The 22456-nt window shown below is 42.1% G+C and overlaps 1 protein-coding gene across 2 annotated transcripts; it reads right to left on the bottom strand.

Moving 5' to 3' along the window:
- Positions 1-2032: 2032 nt before the first annotated feature.
- Positions 2033-21924, bottom strand: ndp (norrin cystine knot growth factor NDP). Of its 2 annotated transcripts, XM_074695139.1 has the most exons (6): positions 21791-21924; positions 21606-21672; positions 20294-20338; positions 20067-20139; positions 8258-8692; positions 2033-3195 (listed from the first exon to the last, which is right to left on the bottom strand). In XM_074695139.1, the coding sequence occupies exons 5-6, from the start codon at positions 8456-8458 to the stop codon at positions 2971-2973; spliced, it is 426 nt and encodes a 141-aa protein (XP_074551240.1). In that variant the 5' UTR covers positions 8459-8692; positions 20067-20139; positions 20294-20338; positions 21606-21672; positions 21791-21924; the 3' UTR covers positions 2033-2970. The 2 variants fall into 2 exon arrangements, with proteins under 2 accessions (XP_074551240.1, XP_074551239.1); XM_074695138.1 differs by lacking the exons at positions 20067-20139; positions 20294-20338; positions 21606-21672; positions 21791-21924 and adding an exon at positions 19453-19788.
- Between the last annotated feature and the right edge of the window lie 532 nt (positions 21925-22456).

The following is a 22456-nucleotide window of genomic DNA, read 5'->3' as shown; positions in this document are numbered from 1 at the left end:
TAAAAAATGCCAATGGGGTAAAACAAATGTGCTCATCAAGTTTCGGGAAATTAGAATAATGTCTTAGAATAAGTGTTTCTCCTATCTTTAGCAGATTTTTTTTTCTTGTTACCAGCAGTTCAGAGCTCATTTGTTCAGAGTCTGTGAATATCTCAAAATAAGACATTTTTTCTGGAAAGGTCAGGTGAATGTAGCTTATATCACATCTAAAATAACATTTTTTTTTCTTTTTTCTTTCTTTCTTTCTTTCTTTCTTTTTTTTCCCTTTTTTTCCAGAAAATCAGACATTGACACTTGATAAGATTTTAGTTTTTTGCAGTGTGCCAGGATGATAGTTTCTGTAATCTATGATTTCAGTTCCCTTTTAGAGGCATACAGAGTTCACTCTATATCAGAAATCACCTACTGTCAGGATCCTCAAATATTTCCTCATATTTTGATTCATTATCAGACATTTTCATTTATTTGATATTCATTTATCAGATGTTTTCTCTTTTTCTTGATCTTATATTTGCATATAGTTTGGTTGAAGCTGTAAATATTTTGATTACTTAAAAAACTGAAGTCTGATGAAGTGTTTGCGGCTAATTTTTGGTAAAATTTGTCTTACCAGACTCAATATACATTAAAGGTCGAGGGAAATTGAATATATTGATATATAAATACACAAAAATAAAGCCTGACGTTTTGTAAATAAACAAATAAATACATAAATAAATAATACTAATCTGTCAGTGGGGTAAGAAAAAGTTCCCTGTAAAGTTTCTTAATACAAGAATTATTTTTGAATGCTTGAGACACTTTTCTTGAAGTATTAACATTTTTCGGGATTTAGGCTATAGGCTATCTGTCTTTTGATATCTTGAAATGAGACGTTTTTCTGGGCTTTTTATGTTAATGTTGCTCACATTAAGTCTAAAAAACAATTTTATTTATTATCTTATTAGATTTCCGGTGTTTTTTCTTGCAATTAAATAAATGCTTCATGATTCCCATCTTATCGATTCTCGTTCTCTAACCTCGGATGTTTTCATTTTTCTGTCACGTGTGTCGCTCCAACCACGTTCGCACCGGGCAGTCACATGACACAGGCAGCATTTCCTGCCGGAATTACCCCCCAGGTTGATGCAGCTCATCCCAAAGCTTGAGGAAGTTTTCAGGAGTCTTACACAAGTGTGAGTAAAGCTTCATTTGTGTTTTATCTCACGCATCCTGTCGTTAAATGAGTCCAGATTGACGTTTGTCCTTCAAATTCTTCTCTCAAGAGCCTCCTGGGTGCCTCCTCAGCTTATTCTCTATAAATCCTGAATAATAGCCTACTCCCTTCCAAACTTTCTGATTCCTTCTCTTTCCCATCAGCCCCCAACTTGCGTTGAGTTTCCTTATTCTTGATTACCTGAAATCTTCTAAAAGTATGAAAATATGTGTTTAGCTCTCACATCATCGACTCATTAATATTCTTCAGCTTCTTTGAAGCCAACCAGCTCATTAATCAAAGCCCCGTTCATATTTTCACAGCAAAGTGCGTGCTGACAGCTCGAACACAAACCAAGGTGGAGTCTAGAAAAATGTGGCGGCTGTCCACGTTTCACGTCTGGCGCTTTGATGGAATGTTAAACACACAGATGTGACTTAGCTCCGCAGTCAGACGTCTTTTGGCTCTGATTCTTTTGAAACACTAGGATGGTTATGATTAAAACGGAGATGAATTAATGTGATATAAGTATGCTGGTGTGAAGAGGGCCATAAAACACAGCGTGAGGCTCCCACACACCTGAACGACCAGCAACACGGAAACTGAACATCATAAAGATGTTTGAGAGTCTAAAGGCTCGATGGGGTCTCCTTCAAAAAAGCTCCACACTTTATTTCAGCTGTCTCCAAATAATCCTCCTTCTCTCTCTGTGTGTGAGCATGTGTGAGTGTAAGTGTGTGTGTGCTGATGAAGGAGACACACAGTGAAAGGAGACAGCTCAGAGACGCAGATTAATCTCCAGAGTCGCAGGAAAAATGTTTTTATTAAATTCACGTGTGAGGCAGCGGCTGGGCTGTCAGAGTTTGTCAGGATTGAACCATCCGCAGAGGTGTAGATTTTACTGCTTCACACACACCAAAGACAACTGCTGTTTGACTCTATAAATATGTGAGTGTGCGTGTTTTCAAAAACAAAGCTGTCAGATTACATACTTCAATGATCGTCTCAGGCAGATTCAGGTTTATTCTCTTTAACCAAAGGAACCACAGTGGGAAGATTTACAGGTGAGTTGTTCATTCCTTTATTCAGATAAACGACACAAACACAGACTGAATGAGGGAGTTATATTTTGCAGATATTATCCAGAGTGTGTGCAAACTGTTTGCAGGACTTTCAGACCGATGCAGAGTGCGTTGAAACATTGAACATGTCATCAGGACAGGCGGAAGCGGCAGAAGCTACGGTTTCACAGGGATTCACAGAGATTCACAGAGATAACACAGAAAACAATCACCGTTGGCCTCCAAACAGTCTTAAACCTCGGTCTCCTTTACAACCTCGTCTCATTCCTCCTCCGTCAGCCTCGCTCATGTTTTACACGCTGGGATCAGAGTCTGCAGGTAGCGTGTAAAACGTTATTAGGTGAGTAAACGTGGTGTGGATCCTCATTGTGTCCTTCTTCGTTGTAGGACGCTCTGAGGTGGTTTTTATGAAGCTGTAGCAGAAAGTGCTCACAGATACTTGTAAGGACCTCTGCGGTTTGTGAGCATGTGTGTTATGAGTTACAGAGGCCTGTAATGAGTGTCTCGGCTATGAGGGCCCCTGGGAGCAGCAGTTTGTGGTGTCTGGCCTGGTACTGAGAGTAGAAGGAGGGAGGGAGGGAGAAAGCTCCAAACTGTCTCTTCAGGAAAACAACAAGCAGGGCCCGGCTCGAGGCCAGAGGGATCTGCTTCTTTAGAGTCTCGAGGGAGAGGGAGGAGGAAGCTGCGTCCTGCTCAGCTGCACTCCTCACAGTTGCAGGCCAGGATGTATCTGTATGTGGCGGTGATGCGCATCCCGCTGGCGCAGCGCAGCCTCACCGCCTTCAGCTTGGAGGTGTGCGGCCGGCAGCAGGAGCAGGTGCTCTTGAAGGGCTGTTTGAGCACTGAGCTGAAGGAGATGAGGGGGTCGGAGCGCGTGGTGTGGCTGCAGTGACCCTCACAGCGAGCCAGGAGAACCATCTGAAACACAGAGAGGAAAATACAGAGTCACTCTTCCTTGAATCCTTTATTCGTATTTTTTTGTTCTGTTTTGGATCTGTTATGACCTTTACTGTTCAGGAAACAAGCCACAGTTTGATACACACACACACATACACACGTCCTGTGGCCTGATTAGTGTTGTGGTGTCCGGCTGACATTCCTCCGTGTGTCACCACATTCCTGTCGCTCCCTAAACAGACTCCTGTGTCATGTCCTCCTGTCAGCTGCTGTGTGTCGCCACCCGTGTTCCCACTTTGACAGAAGCCTGTCTGGGGCCACCACAGGGTGACACACACACACACACACACACGCATAAGCACACACACATGCACAGTGGAGTGTTGTCGCCACTTTAAGACCATTTGTCTTTGTACCGGCTGAAGATCAGGCTGTCAAATGATGACAGTCCCTCCTCTGACGCCTCTTCCTTTTCTCATTCATGATCAGGCGATCATAAAAAGTCATATCTATCACTTTATTCATTTTTAACCACCCTCTGAAAAGGGGAACACTTTCAGGCTGAAATAACAGTATCAAACAGTCTCTGTTCCTTGCAGAAGTTTCTCCCAAGGTTCCAAACAAACAAAGAGGCGATAGTTATTAAGTCTTGTAGAGCAGGAAGTTGATTTTGCAGAAACTTGAATTCACTCAAAGAAAGCCACCTTATTCTCCAGACAATTGTACGAGTCCCTGGGGAGTAGCAAGTCATTTGGTCCAAGTCTCAAGTTTTTCTGTTGTGAGCAAGTCAAGTCAGGTGGAGTCACAAATTTTATCAAGTCGAGTCAGGTCAAGTCACAAGGTTGTCGAGCCGAGTCACAGGTTTTATCTCAGGTTTATATGTTGAAGAGAGAAACCCTATCTCCCTAAAGTAAATGTCAAAAAATACCATGCAGATTAGTCCACAACTCTGCATGGATTAAACCATAATTTTTAATATTATAATGTAGGGATGCACGATATTGGATTTTTGCTGATATCCAATATGCCGATATATCGAAACCTCTTTTGGCCGATACCGATACCGATAATCACAAGTTTGTTTGTTTTTTTCACTGTAAAGAAAGCTAAGTCTATCCTGTAGTGGAATTTATATGTTACTCTTATTGTGACAGTCTTATTAGTCTAAGAAACACACATAAAACAAGACAAGAAACAGTTTTTACCATAAATAAGAAATGTATTGTTTTTTCAAACTCAAGACATTCAGTATTGAAATCCAGAAAAAAAATTCTTTGGATCATATGAACTTTAAATGTACAATGCATTTTTAAACATAACCAAGTTGCATTTGATTATTTTAGAGCTACTGTAACAACCTGGTGACAGACACAGAGCTCTGCAGTGCAAATAAATGAAGTGCTTCATTTTATTTAAGGAGCTTATTTTTCAGATGGTAAATAATAATAATCCTAACTGAATAGCACCTTATTGGCTGTGCCTATCAGCAGAAATTTTCATATCTGCCGATACCGATAAACGTGTTTTTAAGCTTTTATCAGCCGATACCGATATTGTGCCGATAATATTGTGCATCCCTAATAGATATTATTTATTTAGTCACATCAGCTACAGTAGCCTATATCAATGTTTGCAACAGTGGTGACTGAAATTGTTCGTCCTATTATGAGCAACAATGTTCAAAACAGTATCAACAAACATATGCACACACTCCTAATAGTGCACTATTAGACTATAAGCTAACATGTTAGCTTGTCTCACTTCCTTGGCTTCGTGTGCTGTCTTTGAATGGCAGATAAAGTTGGACGCTGTTTCCTCTTTGTTGTTTGTTTTAGCGTTGCGTATCTTGCATTGCGCGTCCCTCCTTTTTCCATTCGAGTGGAAGTACTTAAACGCAAACTGCTCAACTTTTGGAGCAGCAGAACTGGCTACAGGCTTGGGGGCAGTCGCCATTATTAGCTAACAACCGCACTGTGTTGTGTTGTGTGAGCCCATTGGTTGCTTGTGCGCTTGTGATATCACTACACGCCTGTCTCCAATCAAATCAATCAATAAAAGCATGAACCTATAGCATGGTGAAAATGCTACAAGTTTTCTGACTCTGCTTGTCTCAAGTTGAGTTTGTAGTTATTGTCTTTCAAGTCAAGTCGAGTCTCAAGTTTTTTACCCTCAAGTCGAGTTGAGTTGCAAGTCGTCAAATTTGCAACTTGAGGCAAGCCTCTATGACTCAAATCCAATTGTCTGTTATTCACTCTGACAAAGGTTTCTTCAAATCTCCACCACAACCAGAAATTCTTAAAAGAAGCTCTCAAACTTGCCAATGGAGAGCAGAGTCTGATCCAGGTGGACTCTGTGCTGAGTGAAACACAGAGAGGAGTAGAAACAGGCGCTCAGCTGGGAGTCCTTTTAGCTCTCAGTGAACTGTAGCAGAGAAGCAGACTCATGCTGAGAGTGTGTTCAGCCCTGAGCTGTGCAGAGCCCAGCAGAGCTGTGGTTTGGCCACCTGCTCGCTGCACTCAGAGTCAGAAAAGTAAAAAAAGACCAAAGAAGTGATCAGACACGCGAGCGGAACAACTGCAGGCTGCTCAACAAAAGAGGAGAGGGAGAGCTGACGGCCCTCTGCTCAGTAACAGTCACATGTTCGCTGTGATTAACACACACACAATCTGTGTGTGCACAAACTTTTCTGACACTTTAAAGAGGAGAAACGGGAGGATTCAGGGCAGCTCCTTTCTCTCTCTGCAGCTCATCTGACTCTGGAGCCGCAGCAAGGCGTCCGCCTCGGCCAAATCTGAGTCCCAGCTGAGGTGCAGAGTATGTCTGCAGCGTGGCCCCTGTCCAACACACACACACACTCACATACACACACACTCCAAAACAAACCAAGCGTGACTCGTCTAAATGACTGGGAGATGGAGATAAAGTGAGGTAAAGAGGAAAGGAGACGTTGGATTGGCTGAGCAGACGAGACTTTTAGGGAAATAGGGAAACACGAGTAGAGAAAGTGAAAAAGTGGGAGAGATAAACGACTTCTCGATTCTTGTCTGAGGGTTTTTTTTTTTCATCTGGGTGTGTTTGGTGGTTTGCTTTGGAAGAAATCATTTCCCTCATGTTTGAAAGACTTGAGTTCATTTGTCAGGTAGAGCGGCTCTGTTACCTTCAACAGCTCGTGGCCAGAACTGAGCGGGCGACCACAGAGAGGCAGGTTGGCTTACAGCGGGTTTTCATTCGTGAGTTAATGACAGGAAGAAAGAACCAGCTCCAAACTCCAGGTTCATCGAATCCAGAGCCTCTGAGATTTTTTGCACCAAAAAGCAATGCTACGAAAAAATGCATGTATTTTTCTTCAGATTTTCAGTTTCAGCATTATAGGCTCTGTAGACAGAGATGAGTCATAGTTTTGAGGCATTTCGGAGCAAATTCAGGAACTCATTTCTCAAAGGACCCCACCACCACCACCATCCCCCAGCAGTGTCTGTTTGTTTGAAGGAGAAAGATAAGATCTATACTACTTTTTAATGTCTGTACATTTAGTAATAAGAGGAGGGGTACGCTCAAGTCTTTCCCACTTAACTTAAGCTCATATTCCAGGAAGTCTGTGTTTAAAACTTGATGTGTCATGATATGAGCAGTTTATAAGGTACGTACTGATATTGAAATGATTTGAGTCAATACAACATTTAAATGAAAAAGAAAGATCTGCTTTCATTTTTACCTCTGCCAAGGAGGTTATGTTTTTGGAAGAGTTAGTCGGTTTGTTTGTCTGTGAACAACACAACTCAAAAACTAACCAATGCATCTTGATGAAATTTTCAGAAAATGTTCAAAATGAGATCAGAAAGAAGTGATTTAATTTTGGAGGTGATCTGGATCACTGTCTGAATCCAGGATTTTTTTTAAAGGATTCTTTATCATTGTGAGATAGGGCCGTTTTCATCATATGTGTATATAACTCCACCATAAATGGTCGGATTGCTTTGCAAAACAATACAAGACAAGGTCACCATAATTTCTGACACATGTAAAAGTATGATCCAGATCCTGGCAATATTCTGGATACTGAGATCCAGAATATGAAATATGTACTGGATCATCATAATGTTCAACAGTCTGGTAACAAATTATGGTACAAACCTGCAACTAACACCAAATTGTAGCAGACAGTCTGCTGAAAGGGAGTATAACATTAAAGTAGGACTTCAGTGTTGCGACACAACCACAGCATGCTTGGCGTAGGTCTGCACCCTTGAGTGATTTTCTAGTTGATAAATGAGATCTGGAGTTAAACTGTTTTTAGAGATTATCAATACTCTATAAGATCAATGCTCCAGGAAGTATTCTTCTGATTCAAGCTGCCCTGTCTGCAAATTTGACACCTAAATGTGCACCTTAATGCTTCAAAATGCTAAATTTGTTACTAGCACATCATCCGCTAAGTTCAACCTGGAAAGAAACCTGCAGCAACTTTTAATATCCTTATAAAAAAAATGAAACTGAACAGCAGACATCAGATCCATTAAGGTCAAAAATAATCTCTGCAGCTGTTGGACGTCAGAGGTGTTGTAAGAATGCCGATAATGCTTTTAGTACAGGCAAATCTGACATGATCAGAGAGCACATATCAAAAACAACAACTCAGGTATCTTAAACTAATGTCAAAGCAACATCAAGTGCAGGCTGCTGGCTGCTCATGCTGTTTTTTTCTCTTTCTTGTTCCAAACTGATTAAGTCGGAGCTGGCAGGTTAAAAGAAAAGTTTTGACACATTTTTTGTCCACATTTGGGAAACTCATCACAAAAGAATCTGGATCCTGAAAATGTTTGACATCTTCATGAGAAAAATCTCCAAAATGATTCAATGGTTATCAAAACGTTTGCAATTGATCTGCTTTTAATTGACTATTAGTTAATCTTTGATGGACTATTTGTTGAACTTTGATGGACTCAGATTCAGAAACAGAGAAATGATGATGATGAGAGGGATGAAAGGTGAAGACATTAAGGAACATTTTCAATATTTGAGAGGAGAAAAAGCTCTTGTGCAGAAACTCAAACAGAGCTCAGATATTTTAGCCGTGTCTCACCTTAGAGTTGCATTTATAGATGGGGTGTGTGATGGTCTCCACAAAGTGATGCCTCATGCAGCGCTCAGGATCAGAGTCCCCCAGGTGTGGGTGTGCATTATCGCTCGCCTTGTTGCTGCTGGCAGACTGGACCAGGCCCAGCAGGGGGCAGCATATCAGAACCAGCAGGAGGCCCGACGAGGGCCTGACAGAGAGCGACATGATGGGGACGGCCCGAGGCTCTGTCTCCCTCAGGAGAGTCCGAAACTTCCCCTCGCCTCTGTCTGTCCTCTTATTTTACCTCCTCCTTCAAGGTTTCTCTCTGAAATCTTCCCAAAGCTTTCACTTCTTCTTCTTTATTTGTTTCTGTCTCGTATTTCCAGCTGGAGGTCGTGGAGTTGTAGGGAGACAGGTTGTAGGAGGGTGTCTTCGTCGAGTCGCTCCATCCCCCACAGTCTGTAAGAAAAGGCAAACAGGAAAGCCTGAGTGGGAAAATGAAGTGATAAAGACCAGAAAAGAAACAATATTGTGTGTGTGGGCAGTGTGTTTTGTGTGTTAGTGATTATTCCACCCAACAGGAAGATCACACACGTCCCTGCAGACAGATTCTCGCAGACCAGTCTGCCAGTGTTCATGATCTGCTGTTTGATGTGTCCGTGTGTTTCTTCAAACCTGGCTGCCTACATCGTCTCCTTTATCCCTCAGTCGCCCCTGCACAGCTACCCACACACAACACACACACACACACACACACACACACACACACACACACACACACACACACACACACACACACACACACACACACACACACACACACACACACATACACACAACTCCCTGTGCTTTTATTACAGAGCAGAAACCTAAGCCATGCACAAACAGCCTGCAGCCGGGCCCTCTCCTCTCTGCAGGAACGACTTTTTCATTAAAACAAATCGCTCTCCCCACAAACCCCCTCATGAGTCTCAACCTTCTGCCAGTCCTGCTGCACACGCTCACATGTTTTCATCTTTCCTTCTCTTTTTCCAGCTCCGTAGCTTTATTGTCCTCCTGATAATTAGCTGCGTGTGAAGCAGGAGTGCATTGAGGCTGGGCAGGTTGGAGAACAGGCAATGTGTTGTGAATTAGAGACTGTGTTTAAGTGCGGATTGGGAGAAGGTAACGATCAGAGTTAAAGTTCAGGAGTTGTTTTTACATATAAAAACTGATGGAATTTATGCACTAAATCCACTTTGTGTTCAAGTGTTTGAAAATGCTCAGACTTTGTTAAGAACTTGAAGTTAAATCAGCGAAGGCTTGTTTAAAATGTTTTATCACCAGTCTCATGAAGCTACCTGGGGAGTGAAGGAGTGAATGCACAAGACTGACTTTGGCAGAAGCTGCTCCATTCAGCAGGAGAGTTTAGTAAAGTTGAAACAGAAATATTCTAGCATCCAACCTCATCCCTGCATGCCTCAGAAAGCAACAAGTCCAGAGAAACCCTCTCCATGCTTCTTCTGGATAAAACCTCCACCCTGAGTCCAGACTGTTCTTTTTCTGACTCAGGGAATCGTTTAACCTTTACATTCCTCCTGAGAGAAACCGAAGTATCATTTGACCTGTTCAAATAAATACTCCCTGAGATGTTTGGTTGGCCCATCGAGCATGTGCGGCAGGGTTTACATAGACCACGATTTAGTGTTCTCAGGACTGCAGGTGGTCTCATACAGCAAGGATACATCAGCACCCCCAGCACTGCCAGCTGTGGAAGAACCAGTGAATTAATGCAGACAAGTTCTACATCAGCTTTACTGATAGAGGCGTCCTGTGTGCAACACACTCAGACCAGGTGCTGCAGCAAGTATGCAAAGATATGACTCATGCAATAATCCCAAAATGTTCAAGTCAACCTCTTTAAGCGACTTCAAAGCAGGAACCAAAAAGAGCCCCCTGTATCTGCCCTCATGGAGTGTGTTGCTGCTTAATTAAACACACCCGCAGAACAACCTGCACCGCTTTGATGGAATAAGGCAAATGGGCTCCAGGTTTTCTGCACATTACTTAAGTATGTGGTACACAGTCATCATTTGGAATATGCCCCAAGTAAGGACATCATGAACTAGAATAACCAAAACAACATTTTAGAAGTTTAAAACGAGTGTCTTGTCTATAATCTGGCAGAGGTATCCCATCCACCACCAGACCCAAGAGACGTGTTAGAGTCCAAATAAGAAACTTCATCACAACTAAGATGGTCTTCATCAATGAAAAATGTGTTGTCCCTGAATTCGAGGAACTCCTGTGGTGCTGCATGTTCTAAATCAGAAGAACAGACATCCACATGGGAAAAGACACATGCAGCATCATCTGCTGTTGCAGATGTGCAAAAGCTGCAGTTCCTAAAGTGTCCACTTGAGGCTGTGTGCACAAACCAAGAATTTCTCATCAGAATTGAATTTCACCAAAATGCTTAAACTAAACCTGATAAGGTAAGTTTTTCATCCAGCTCTTATGGTTCAGTCCTCTATGATTGCACTCTTTAGTTTCCCCCGTGTCTCTGTCACACATGTTCATCAACCCTCTTTGCAACCATTCACCTCATACAGTGTTTTTGGATTTGTTTATTTATTTATTAATTTTATTTTTTTGGAATACATTTCTTTATATAAAATTTGAATCCCAGCTGTGACGAGACATACTAGCCAAAGAGGGAGGAAACACAGAGACTAAATACACACCGAGGCTTAAATAACACAGGTAAAACTAAAGAGTGCAATCAAAAAGGAGGGAAACGCACAGAAGAAACTAAACACAGATACAACAGGAAACAGAAGAAAACACAGAAACAAGCAACAAAACACAAACTACATTTGAGGAAAAGGAAATCAATGTCAGTTTACAGAACAAGAAGGGCAACACATGATGGCTAAGTGGATGATTAATGAACACTGTATGAAAACAGATGAATACGTAACCCTGCAAATGGTGACAGAAGAAAAACATCTCCACTATTTTCCCATAAATCACTAAACTTCCCCCAAAATGTGTTTCTGTAGCTCTTGGTGATTCCAATGGAGCAAAACAAACAACACATCGGCAGAGGTGATCCACCTTTAAACACAAGGACGAGCCAAATGTTGTCACTCTGGTCTGCAGCCAGCTCCGTCCTCTGATGAACGATTATCTCAGCTGGCTAGACGATCCCACAGAATAACCTCCTAATGTTGAGCAGAGAGATGATTCTCTATTGATTATCGTCTGCTTGTTATGCAGCCGACGAAGGCAGTCAGACTTTAACATCATTCTCATGCAAACAAGGACATTCCTCACTACAAGGTGACTACACATCTTAATCACGCCTCTCTGATGACTCATGCTCCAGCTTTGAATGCCAGTATCAATACATCGCAGCGATTGGCAGCTGGCTCAGATACCGGGGGCTTTTGGGATATTAAAAGGAGATGTTATCTGAGTGAGTGAGTTCATTACAGCTCTGAGTGTTTCACTGAGTGTGTGGTGCCTCGCTGCTTCTCCTGCACAGGAGGTTGAAAGGTTCAGATGGGAGGAGGGCAACAGTACCCTCATCTCATCCGAGCTGAACGATGCACAAACTCAAACAGACAGACAAGAACAGGCTACATCTTTCCTGGAACCTGTCCCATTGTCCAATCAAACTTCTGAAACCACTACAAAAACAATCCATGACTGAGCTCCATATTCAGTATCCTCTCCAAACTTCCTCCTTGTTTCTGCCTCCCTGACTTCGTCCTTCATCCTTGACTCGGATTAATTATTTGTTTCTTTCTGTTCCACTTCCTCTGTTTGATCTTCAGCGGTTCTCTTCGCAAGGAACATTGGATCAAAACTCTGCGTCACCTTGAGGGCTTTCTGATTTCAAACTGAAGAATAGATGAGGTTTGTTGGCAGCTGAGCTCTACAAAGCAAGAGTCAATCACTAAGAATTACTCATGAGGAGAATTTTCAGTAAACAGCTTCTCTTGTTGACGATCGTTGAATGAGCACTGCCAGGCCCAGCTCGGTCCAACGCGACTCCGACCAGACGGTCAGACTTTCCATTTGGCGAGGCGGTTCGAATTCCTGGAAGGCAAGGCCACCCTGTCCCCCGTTTCTCATTTATCTTAATCTGATCTGACATGTTGAGATAAGTTTTAGTTTGAGGTATGTGACCAGGTATGAATTGAATGAGATTGTGGCAACCGTACAAGAGTCCATGCTGTACGTTTGGTCGTCCTGAATTGACCATCCTGATGTCCATAACTGAATCATTAGAGCTCGTGTAAAGAGATGTTGCAGTGTGGTTAATTAAAAAAAAAAAAGATATTAGGATAAGCTGTCTTGTCTGAGAGTCTGGGGGTATCCATAAATGTGTCACGCAAGATGTTACACAAGATATTTCTTGTTTTTTTTGAGCATGTAGAGGTTGGACGCAGTAAAAAAAAAGCTCCTGCGGAAAGTTAAAAAGTCAATCCAAGAACTCAATATCTCAATATTTATCTAAACTCATATGGAGAAACTTATTTATAGAGACTTAATGTAAACAAATTGTATTCTGTTAGACTATAAATAGCACTAGCTGAACCCAGATGCTGCAAAAGCGTAGAATGTGAGCCAGGAATATCTGTTTTCTTTCCATCAAAACTCATATTGGCTGCTATGCTTACAAACTTGATTATGATGTAAACTGGATTCATATTCTGTTACTGTATTTCCAAATTAGGTAGAAATATAATGCAGCTGATATTCTGGATGAGAATACAACCTGTGAAACACAAAAAACAAACACACAAAGTAACTGAGGTGCCTGATGATGGAGGAAGCAATGTTTACGCGATCAGCTGGTTGGATAGCCGTGCTAAAGTCTTCTTGAACGGACAAACAGTTGATGCTAAATTTAAACTGAACCAAGCAGTGTTACATTAATTCCTTTCCTGCTTTGAAAGAATAAAAAAGTCCTAACAGCTCCTTTTGGCAGCTAGCTGAGTTCGTCAATTTGCTCCGCTTCTCCTCCTAATTTGGCAGAACGACTCAGAAATCTGAAGCATTCAGACTTCTCCTCTTAAAGTGATCAATGTGGAATTCCCGGTACTCAAAAACTAATTAGAGAGCCAAAGCTGGAGGCCCACAGGTGGATGAAATTATGGAAACATGTGCATTACATGTAACTACACATAATATTAGTGTGGACCAATCTCTACATCTGCATTCACCGCTTCATAAAACTTGTATCAAATGTCAGAGAGAAAATCACATTTTGTGGATTCAGCACCGCCAAGAGGTAGATCGTTCAAGAAGAAGTCTGCAGATACTCTGGAGCCAAACCTCAAAACCACAAAATAATCCCTCCTCACATACCCCCATCCCTCCGGCCTGAGGCTTTAGGACTTATGAGGAGATATGAGGTAGATATTCTGAGCTTCAAGAGACCAGATATTAAGATGTCTCTAAGAGGCGGTGGGAGAGAAGCCTCCAACAAGAACACACACGGGTGGAGTATGAGGGAGGTTTGATCCCGGAACACTGGGGATATGAGTGAAAAAACTCAAACAAATAAGGAAAAAAAGACCTAAGGGTAAGATAAAGAAGAGAAGCAATGACCTAAAATGTGTTTTAAAAGTGTCACCATGAATGCTCCTCACTGTTTCAGCCATATGGTGTGCAGAAAACTATTTCACGGTTCACGAAACCGCTTCAGTTCTGAGCAGCGGTTGGCGTTCAAAAATATCAGCTCTCCACTTTACTTCAGGGTTTTTGTTTTTACACAAGACACACACATGCACCACATGAAACTGTGTGAAAACAGTATGAAATCAGTTGCTGCAATTACAAACCACACACATCAGTGACTCCTCTTAACAAGAAAGAAGTAGACATGTCTGAAATCTGATTTAAGATGATTGGATCGACTTCTTTGAGTCAAATCAGTGAAATCCTTAAAGCAGGAGCCAAATCAAAAAGTTTATGTTTGTCATTAATAATAATTTGTAGGAATACATGTTTCTTATGTGATGACAGGGAAAGGTAATTTAAAACAGTTTTTATTTTTTTACATCCTTTTCTGTAGTTTTATTTTGAAATACCATGGGTAGTGTGTGCATGTGTGGACAATACAAGCAGAACCTTGATCAGAGTGGAGCGACACCATTCTCTGACCTCTGAGTTCAACAAGTAAACAGTTAAGGGACTGGAGCTGCTGTGGATTTAATCCTTTTGTTGATTGGTGGATGTCAATCTGGAGGACCTGAGCGTCAACACTCAATTTAATCAATAATACAACATTGTTTCTTTAAATCAACTCCATAAAAAAGGTGAATTATTCCAAGTAAGCAAAGTTTACTCGTATCTGATACTACGCGTCAAATCAAACTAATCTGCAGAGATGTTTCAACACATTTCACCTCTACCTGTTGACACTGTGGCAAAACATGTTCAGTCAAGCATTCTAAATCTAAAGAATACAAAATCGTGATAAAACTTGAGAGAAATTTGCTGAATATGGAAGTTTAGATTAACAGAGGAAGAGATTTGCAGATTTGGGAGTTTTAAAGTCTGAATTCTGGTTTCCCTGATCTTCAGAGGGACCCTCAGTTTTATCACCCGGGCCGATCAGTCAGCAGCTGAGTACACAGTTGTTGTTCAGGGAACGAGTTTGTCTAAGTGAAAACGACCTGTTAAATAGACTCCGCCGCCGCCACCACAAACTGAGAACAGGTGCATCAAAGAGCGGGGAGGGGGGACAGGTAGAGAGGGGGAATGTTTTCAGCCATCGTGAATGTCTGTGACGCCGCCTCACTGCTTCTCTCCAACTACATCATCATAACTGCACCCTCCTCCTCCTCCTCCTGCTCCCTCCATTGTTTCACCAGCTTTTAATAAACTAAAGGGCAGATTCCTGACTGCAGAGAGAGAGAGGGGACCCACAGACCTGTCCTCCACACACACACACACACACACACACACATCCACAGATTGGCATGCAGAGTGCCAAGCTCTTCCACTGTCTACTGACGCCAGCTCCTGAAACACACACACAAACTTCCTCACCCACACACACAGCTACCCTCCCCACACGCCAGCCTCCTAAAAGCTAAGCCCCTCACTAAATATATCTCCCCACAGTAAAGATAAGACAAACAGAGTGGATTTGAGAGCAGTGTTCGTCCAATCACAGGCAGCTGTGTGAGCTGGAGCTAAGCTTGTGTTAGCTTTACAGTTTGCAGAAACAATGGAGACGAAACGGGAAGACAGAGGGCAGAAATGTATAAATACACATATTTTTATATTTCTCACTATGGGTGGGGCTGTTCTGATGTTTGCTTTAAAAACAGGGTCAGGTCATGAAACAAGCACCCCAAATCCTGAGTCTGCCTTGATGGTGAAAACACAGAAACGTTTGAGAAGCTGCGGGCGAAAACCAAAGCATGAAACCAAATCAATCCTACTGAAGATGACTCGTAGGCCAGTTTGTTTTATCACACTGGTTCAGGTTATTCTGCGCAGCTCAGATCTGTCACATGTTCGTCTGGCAGGCCAGCGTTTAGGATCTCCTCGATGGCCCTGCAGTTTCGTGCGGAGCATCCATTTGTCAGAAGCACATTCCTTCGGCAGTGAGACATCGTGAACTGCCTATCTGAGCTTCAACACTGTCCAAATAAATACACTCACAAAGGGGCCCTGTGTGTGTGTGTGCGCGTGTGTGTATGTGTGTGAATATGAAACACAAAACCAACCGAGCGCCGCTCTGCCAGAGCATTGCTGTCTCTCTACACCTGGCTGAATGTGCGATCTTTCAAACACACCTCCCACTCCTCCTCCTCAGAATGTATAAACGGGATTTTTTGGTCTGTGCAGACGAAAGCACGGACGATATTTTCACCCAACAAACTGCTTCACGTCTGGTGTCGAGACTTGAAGAAAGAGGGCTCAATATCTTCCTTCCTCTTTTCTCATCATTTGTCAGACTGTCGCCCTCAGACACAGCCATTCTTTGCTGAAGTGGATTAGTTGACATGAGACGGTAGAAATAAAAGCCTCAGCTGTGTTACAGGTTAGGTTAAACAGTTAAAGCGTATGTCCTGTGTATAGACGCCACAGACCTCATCACATCGGTCTTTGGTTTGACTCTTGGCCTCGGCCTTTTTCCTGGACACCCTTCTCTGCTTTCCCCTCGTCACATTTCCCGCCTCTCTGTAGCTTTTTCATCTTAAAAAGGGTCAAAAGCCTAAAATATTAATCTTACAAAACCTGGACCTTACCACTGTGGTGTCATTTTCTGTTTTTGAAACAGGTAGTGCCCATAAATGGACAAGATACTGGAACTCTCAAGTAATGGTCTTATAAGTAATAACATGACAATTTGACATTTTTGGACATGTGCATCCGTTTCTTTCACTCTTTAAAATTTGATTGCAATAATTGATATTTAATTAAGCATTTTAGGATGAGCTGCATAAATGGCGAAAAGTCACATTTTCCTCCAGACGCTTGGCTAAATTTATGCAACAAGTCGGGGTGAGCTCACGGGTGAACACAGCTGATAAAAGTCAATAATTCAGAGTAGAGGCACTTTCACGTACATATATGAATTTCAAGCTAAAGACAAAGCTTCTCTCTTTTTTGCTCCCCTTAAATATTTTTTTACTCTCTCGTTGATGCTGCAGCACTGTAAAAAAGATAAAAACTCTCATTATGCATGCCGTCTTTGATGTCTTGCAAACTTTACAGGGTGGCTACCACAGCGTCCTTGTTAAAATATGACAGCAAAATATTAAAAGCTAGCTATTCTGATGTTTCTGGGAAGTATCAGGAGGGTATTCATAACATGCTCAATTATTTTCAGGTATAAAAGATAAAAGCTGTCTGTATTACTTTCATTATTTTTGTAAATCAGCAGTTTCCAATCCTTCTGTTGCCCCCTGTGTTTCATCTTTGCCTCTAAAACACTCAATCTAATCTTTGCGATGTGACGAGTTGATTTCCACTAGGTGGGATCTTCAAAATTTGTCATAAAGAGTCTGGATGTTGATGTCACGAAATTTAAGGAGTTAGAGTAAAATTTCTTTAAAATAAAGATTCTAGGAAAGGAAGATACCTGAAAACTTTCCTTAAGTACCCTAACACAGCACTTGTACGTGTTCACTTCCCACCTCTGCCTCTCACACGTCTCAGTTTCATTCCGTTTCCTCTATCCTCCACGTCCTCTCTGGCACTCTCTGTTCCTGCCTCTTTCTCAGATGTTCTTCCTCCCACTCAAACTTCTTCTTCTCCTCCTCTTCCCCTGTCTTATTATCCTCACTCACTTCATTTTTCATTTAAACACCTTCTCTGTGTCTCGTTCTCACACATGCACTGCCTCTCCTCCTCAGCTCTATAGAAGTGGTAGCTGGTCTCCGCTTCCTCCTCTCCTTCCTACCTACCACAGAGTCTATTATATCTGTCATCATCTCCTTCCAGTGTAAGCTAGGAGCCTCAGGGTCCAGCAGAGTGGGCCAAGTCAATCACACACTCAGACATGAACACACGCACCTGTAAAACACATATCCATACAATATGTGAGGTTATTCACACTGCGATTAACCTCATGCTCCAGCTCACACACATACACACACGTACACACTATGAGCTGTGTGAGTTCTCCGTCCTCCCTCGCTGTCAGTGCCTGATTAGCAAATCCAGCAGCGCCAACACAAACATGTTTCCTCCTATTACACATCTTGTCACGGTGCTTCCTAATCACAACCACTCGCTGGTTCTGGACACTCAGAGTACCTGCAGCAGAGGAGGAATGAGCACCTGAGATTTGAAGCCAGTTTGATTTTGACTTTGGCTCCTTCTGAAGTCACTTACATGAGCTTTAACTTCTCTGTATTTCTCTGAATGTGTGTGCTACAGTAAAACACACTGAATTATTATGGCTTTGCATCACGCATTGACTGTTTCACTCTGTGAATTTACACAAACTGTCATAGAAAGATCTCACACATTCCTGCACAGACAGTATGAAAATCTTCACTACAATCTTAAATAAAAATACATATTTCATTTATTTTAAGTCAGCTTCTTTTAGTCATGTGGACTACGGGCAAATTGTACTGCTAAAGTCTGCTTCTTCTGTTGTTTTTTAATATTTTATGGAAAAAGATGATTTTTTTGAATTGCTGTTGTCACACTAACTAGGTTTTCCTTCTGTCTAAATTCTTGCTTGTGTTGTATGTTGCTTTGGACAAAAGCGTCTGCTAAATGAAATGGTAGAACTGTAGAACCTAAATAACTGCAGATCTATACAGGGTAGCTTCATAATTAAGTCACATTTTCAAGCTTGTTGTCCTTGTTTGCTTCATTTAATCCAGATTAGCCATGCCACTCCTTTTTCTGCAAGTTATTCACAGTTTTGTCATTTTTTTTTGACCGCAGACTTTTTGATTTCTCATAGCTTGATCCTATTGCAAAATCTACAGATGACAAATCCTTATTTTATGCATAAAGACTGGTAGATTTAGCAAGATGCACATGAGCAACTGCCGTCCCTTGCAAAGTAAAATTCCAGCTCTTTTTTTTTTTTTTTTTAAGTGTAACAGCTTTCTTTGGTTAAAACTCAGCCCCTTTAACTTGTGTTTAGCAGAGCGGGCGTGCAGAAGTTGCAATCCTCACCGACTCCTGGTCTCGACATGATTTGAAGTATACCCACACGGTCTCTCTCTTTCAAGCTGCTTTATTCGAGTAAAAGCATAAAGTGCTGAAAGAATAATTCAAAAACATAACTTATCCTTCACCTGTCTCTGCATGGATTCTCTCTGTAATATTTTCAGACATTTGAAGTATCAATATTCTCATGTTAAGAGCACAAACAAGAACTTTTAATGGGCGTATTGGAGCATGATTTGGATTTTGTTTGAAGCAACAACTCTAAGCAAATTCAGAACATTCTTTCTCCATTTATCCTTCATTTGAGTCTGATGTTCATTTTTCTGGATACTGTTCCTACAAACTGTTTGGCACAATAACACCAAACTATGTTCCTACATGCACAATCCTTTACTGCTGTGAATTCTGTTCCTATTTCAGCTTCTCTTATATCAAAGCAAACATGTACAAGTTTTAACTGAATCCAGCATCTTTTACTGTATGTAAAGATCTAACTGTAGGTATTTTGTATCCATAAGGGATGAAGAAAGCAGGAGAGTCCTTTGTGTAGGTGGAGGTGAGCTTGCTCTTACCTTCAGCAGCAGGCGGACAGCAGATGTATCCAGAGAGAGTCTGAGATCCACACGCAACCCTGGATTTGTTGTCCAACTATTGTTTCCCACAGAGCTCCTCTCTCCTCCTGCTCCTACCTCTCCTCCTCTTTCTCTCTCACACACTGATTCTCTGAGCGCTCTTCTCTCCTCCCTCTGTCTCTCTCCTCTCTCCCTCCCTCTTCTCAGTCCCACTCTCACACTTTTCCTCTGACAGGGGAGAGACGGAGCCCGAGCAGGCTGGATGCTCTGCCTGTGAGGACGCTCGTCACATGTGGATCGTGACACAGCAGTCATATATCACACGCCCTTCCTCTTTCTCTTCTCTCTGTGTGACACACACACTCACCAGCTGACGCACTGACACGCTCCACAGCAGCAAATGGGAATTCCAGCCTCGGACAGCTCTGCTCGGCCCATCAGGAGCGAGCTGACCAAAAGCTGCAGCAGCTTTTACGAGGTCAGGGTTATAAAAGTGTTAGCAGATTTAGTTTATTTTAAAACAACTGGCCCCCCTGGCCTTCTTCACGCACTTACTCCTGCAGCGAGAGTAAGGGGGGAGGAAGAGGAGTTAAACTAGAGGTTGAATAACTCACCTCAGCAGTCGGCTATTAATGGGGACATCTGTGTTGGACGCAGAGTTAATGTTGGGGCTGGGGGATCCTCCACCTGCAAGGAGACAGAGACAGAATGTTTAAATGAGGTTTAAAGCAGGACAAACATTTTCATCTTCACTTTTCATGCAAATATTTAAAATCATAACCAAAAGAAGAGATCATTTCTGATAAGTACAGAAAACTGTGCAGAAAAAGCAAAAAATTACCACATTTTCAGTCCATGAATTCGTCCTTTTCATTCACTTTCTTGTCTTTGTGAAAAAAGAAAGCAAAAGCAGCAGAGTAAACATGTCACACAAATACAGACACTGTAAAGAGATAACAGACTCCGATGCATCACTGTGAATCTGAGATAAAAGCCATCATACCTTCTCCAAAGCTCCCAACACAACGTCTACAAACCATTGCATCGTATTACATCAGTCACTCTGCTGCTCCTGGAGTTATTTTTGGAATGTGAAAGGATCAGTGTGAGGGGAACACACCTGTGTTTGTTAACCTTGGCTTTATCTTTGCATATTTTGGGGACTTAATGACAAATACAGCAGGACGCTGCAGCCAGCAGTGGTGAAACAGGCAGAAATGGCTGTAGTATGACAACGTGATCAAAGTGCGTTCCTGTTTTTTCCTCAGGTTATCGTTCCGAGTGTCTGACAACATCACTGAAAGGATCCTTGCAGAGGTCACGCTTTTATGGAAAAGGATTTTAAACCAGAAACAGCTGTTACATCTCTCACAGCAAGGACACAGGAGTTGCTGTAGGAGAGTTTGTTTGCATCATTCTGGGACTTCTGCATCTTAAATGTGTAGCTCAGAAGTGTTTGCATCTGTACAGCATGCAGCAGTTGCAGATGTAGAGCAGCAACTCTTACTGCAGCAGCATCAGCACATGGTAATTTAAAAACATGTTGTACTTGAGAGTCATTTAGACCTCAAAACATACAAAAAAAGTTTCTGGTTCAGAGAAAAAAACAGGATTTTCCCCTGATTGTAGCAGCATGATATCAAAACTTGACACTGATTGTGATAATGTCATCCTTCTTTTGGATGTGCAAAGAATCAAGAGACAAATAAGTCACATCGTTTTGTGTCTAAGGACGAGGATGCATTCTTTCAACATGTTTCACTCAGACAGAGCGGAGGGGGATCGGGGTTTAGGTTCAACATGACAAACAAATGTATTTCTCATTGATGGATGGAATAAGAGCAGAGCGGTCAGACTGTGTGGGAATAACAGAGAGCCTCATGCCAAAGTAGGTGAAAAAGAATAACATGATCTGTGTGAGCATATGTTCACATGCTCACACACACACACAGATACATGTCCTGGTATGCAGAGTCCAAACTCTCAGGGGAAATAAGGAGAGCGAGCAGCACCACACTAAGTAGGGCTTAGTGGGTCAAAAGTTTAAGAAGCACAATTACCTGAAAGACCTCGACTGACCCCCAAATTTCTCACCTTCTGTTCCCTCACACACACACCCACACCCATATACACACACAGACACACACACACACCTTCGACAGAGGCGATTTACAGCCGGCAGCAGGAGAGGGTGAAAACGAATCCAGCACCAACAGGCTCCTGCAGAGACAGAGAGCGAGAGACTTCACATGAGCACAGTTTGTATTTTGATTACACTTTCAGGCGCTGTAAACGATCCCCGCTGCGAACAGTGTCGAGTTAAATGCTCATAACTCACCTGGACACGATGTGACCGCCTCTCCTCTGGCTCCGCTCAGCTCCAGTCCACATGAGAGGTGGTGACAGGCAGTGAATGGCTTCAGATAATGTATCATAATATCACATTAAGAGAATGTTCGCTGCAGCCAAATGTGAATCCCATATGCAGGGAGGGGAAGGAGGGGTGAGGAGAGGGGAGAACAGGGGAGAAGAGGGGATTCAGTGAGATGACAAACTGCTGTTAAAGCAGCTTTCTGACATCCTGTAAAAACTTTTGACTCTGCGCAGCATCGGTGGCTAAAAGAAGGGAAACAGAGGAAAGTGATGTTGTTGTAACGTGACAGCTGTCGACGGGGCTAGGCTGATTTTCAAGGTTAACTCTTCCTCCGTTTGTCAAAATATTAACCTGCACATTGATTTTAAAGCTGTGTTACAGCCTGGTTAGCATTTTGGATCCTTTAAAGCTCTAAAGCTGCAGCTCAGGTTGCATCCAAGTCAGCTGAAATAACACTAAGACAGGCACTAATACATGGGAAATAATACTTTTAAAAGGCAAAATACTACACCAGATAAATTTGTCTTTAAAAGAAGAATTATCTTTTTAGTTGAAGTACAAATTGCCTGTGATTGCATTAACATCACAGACTTGGACAAGTCTTAAAAAGAGGCTACACACCCCGTAAGA

This window comes from Halichoeres trimaculatus, unplaced genomic scaffold (genome assembly GCF_033239565.1).
Source record: "Halichoeres trimaculatus isolate MK-OKI-2021-1 unplaced genomic scaffold, fHalTri1.1 fHalTri1_scaffold_19, whole genome shotgun sequence".
Classification (NCBI taxonomy): domain Eukaryota; kingdom Metazoa; phylum Chordata; class Actinopteri; order Labriformes; family Labridae; genus Halichoeres; species Halichoeres trimaculatus.
This window is presented reverse-complemented; position numbering and strand designations above follow the sequence as displayed.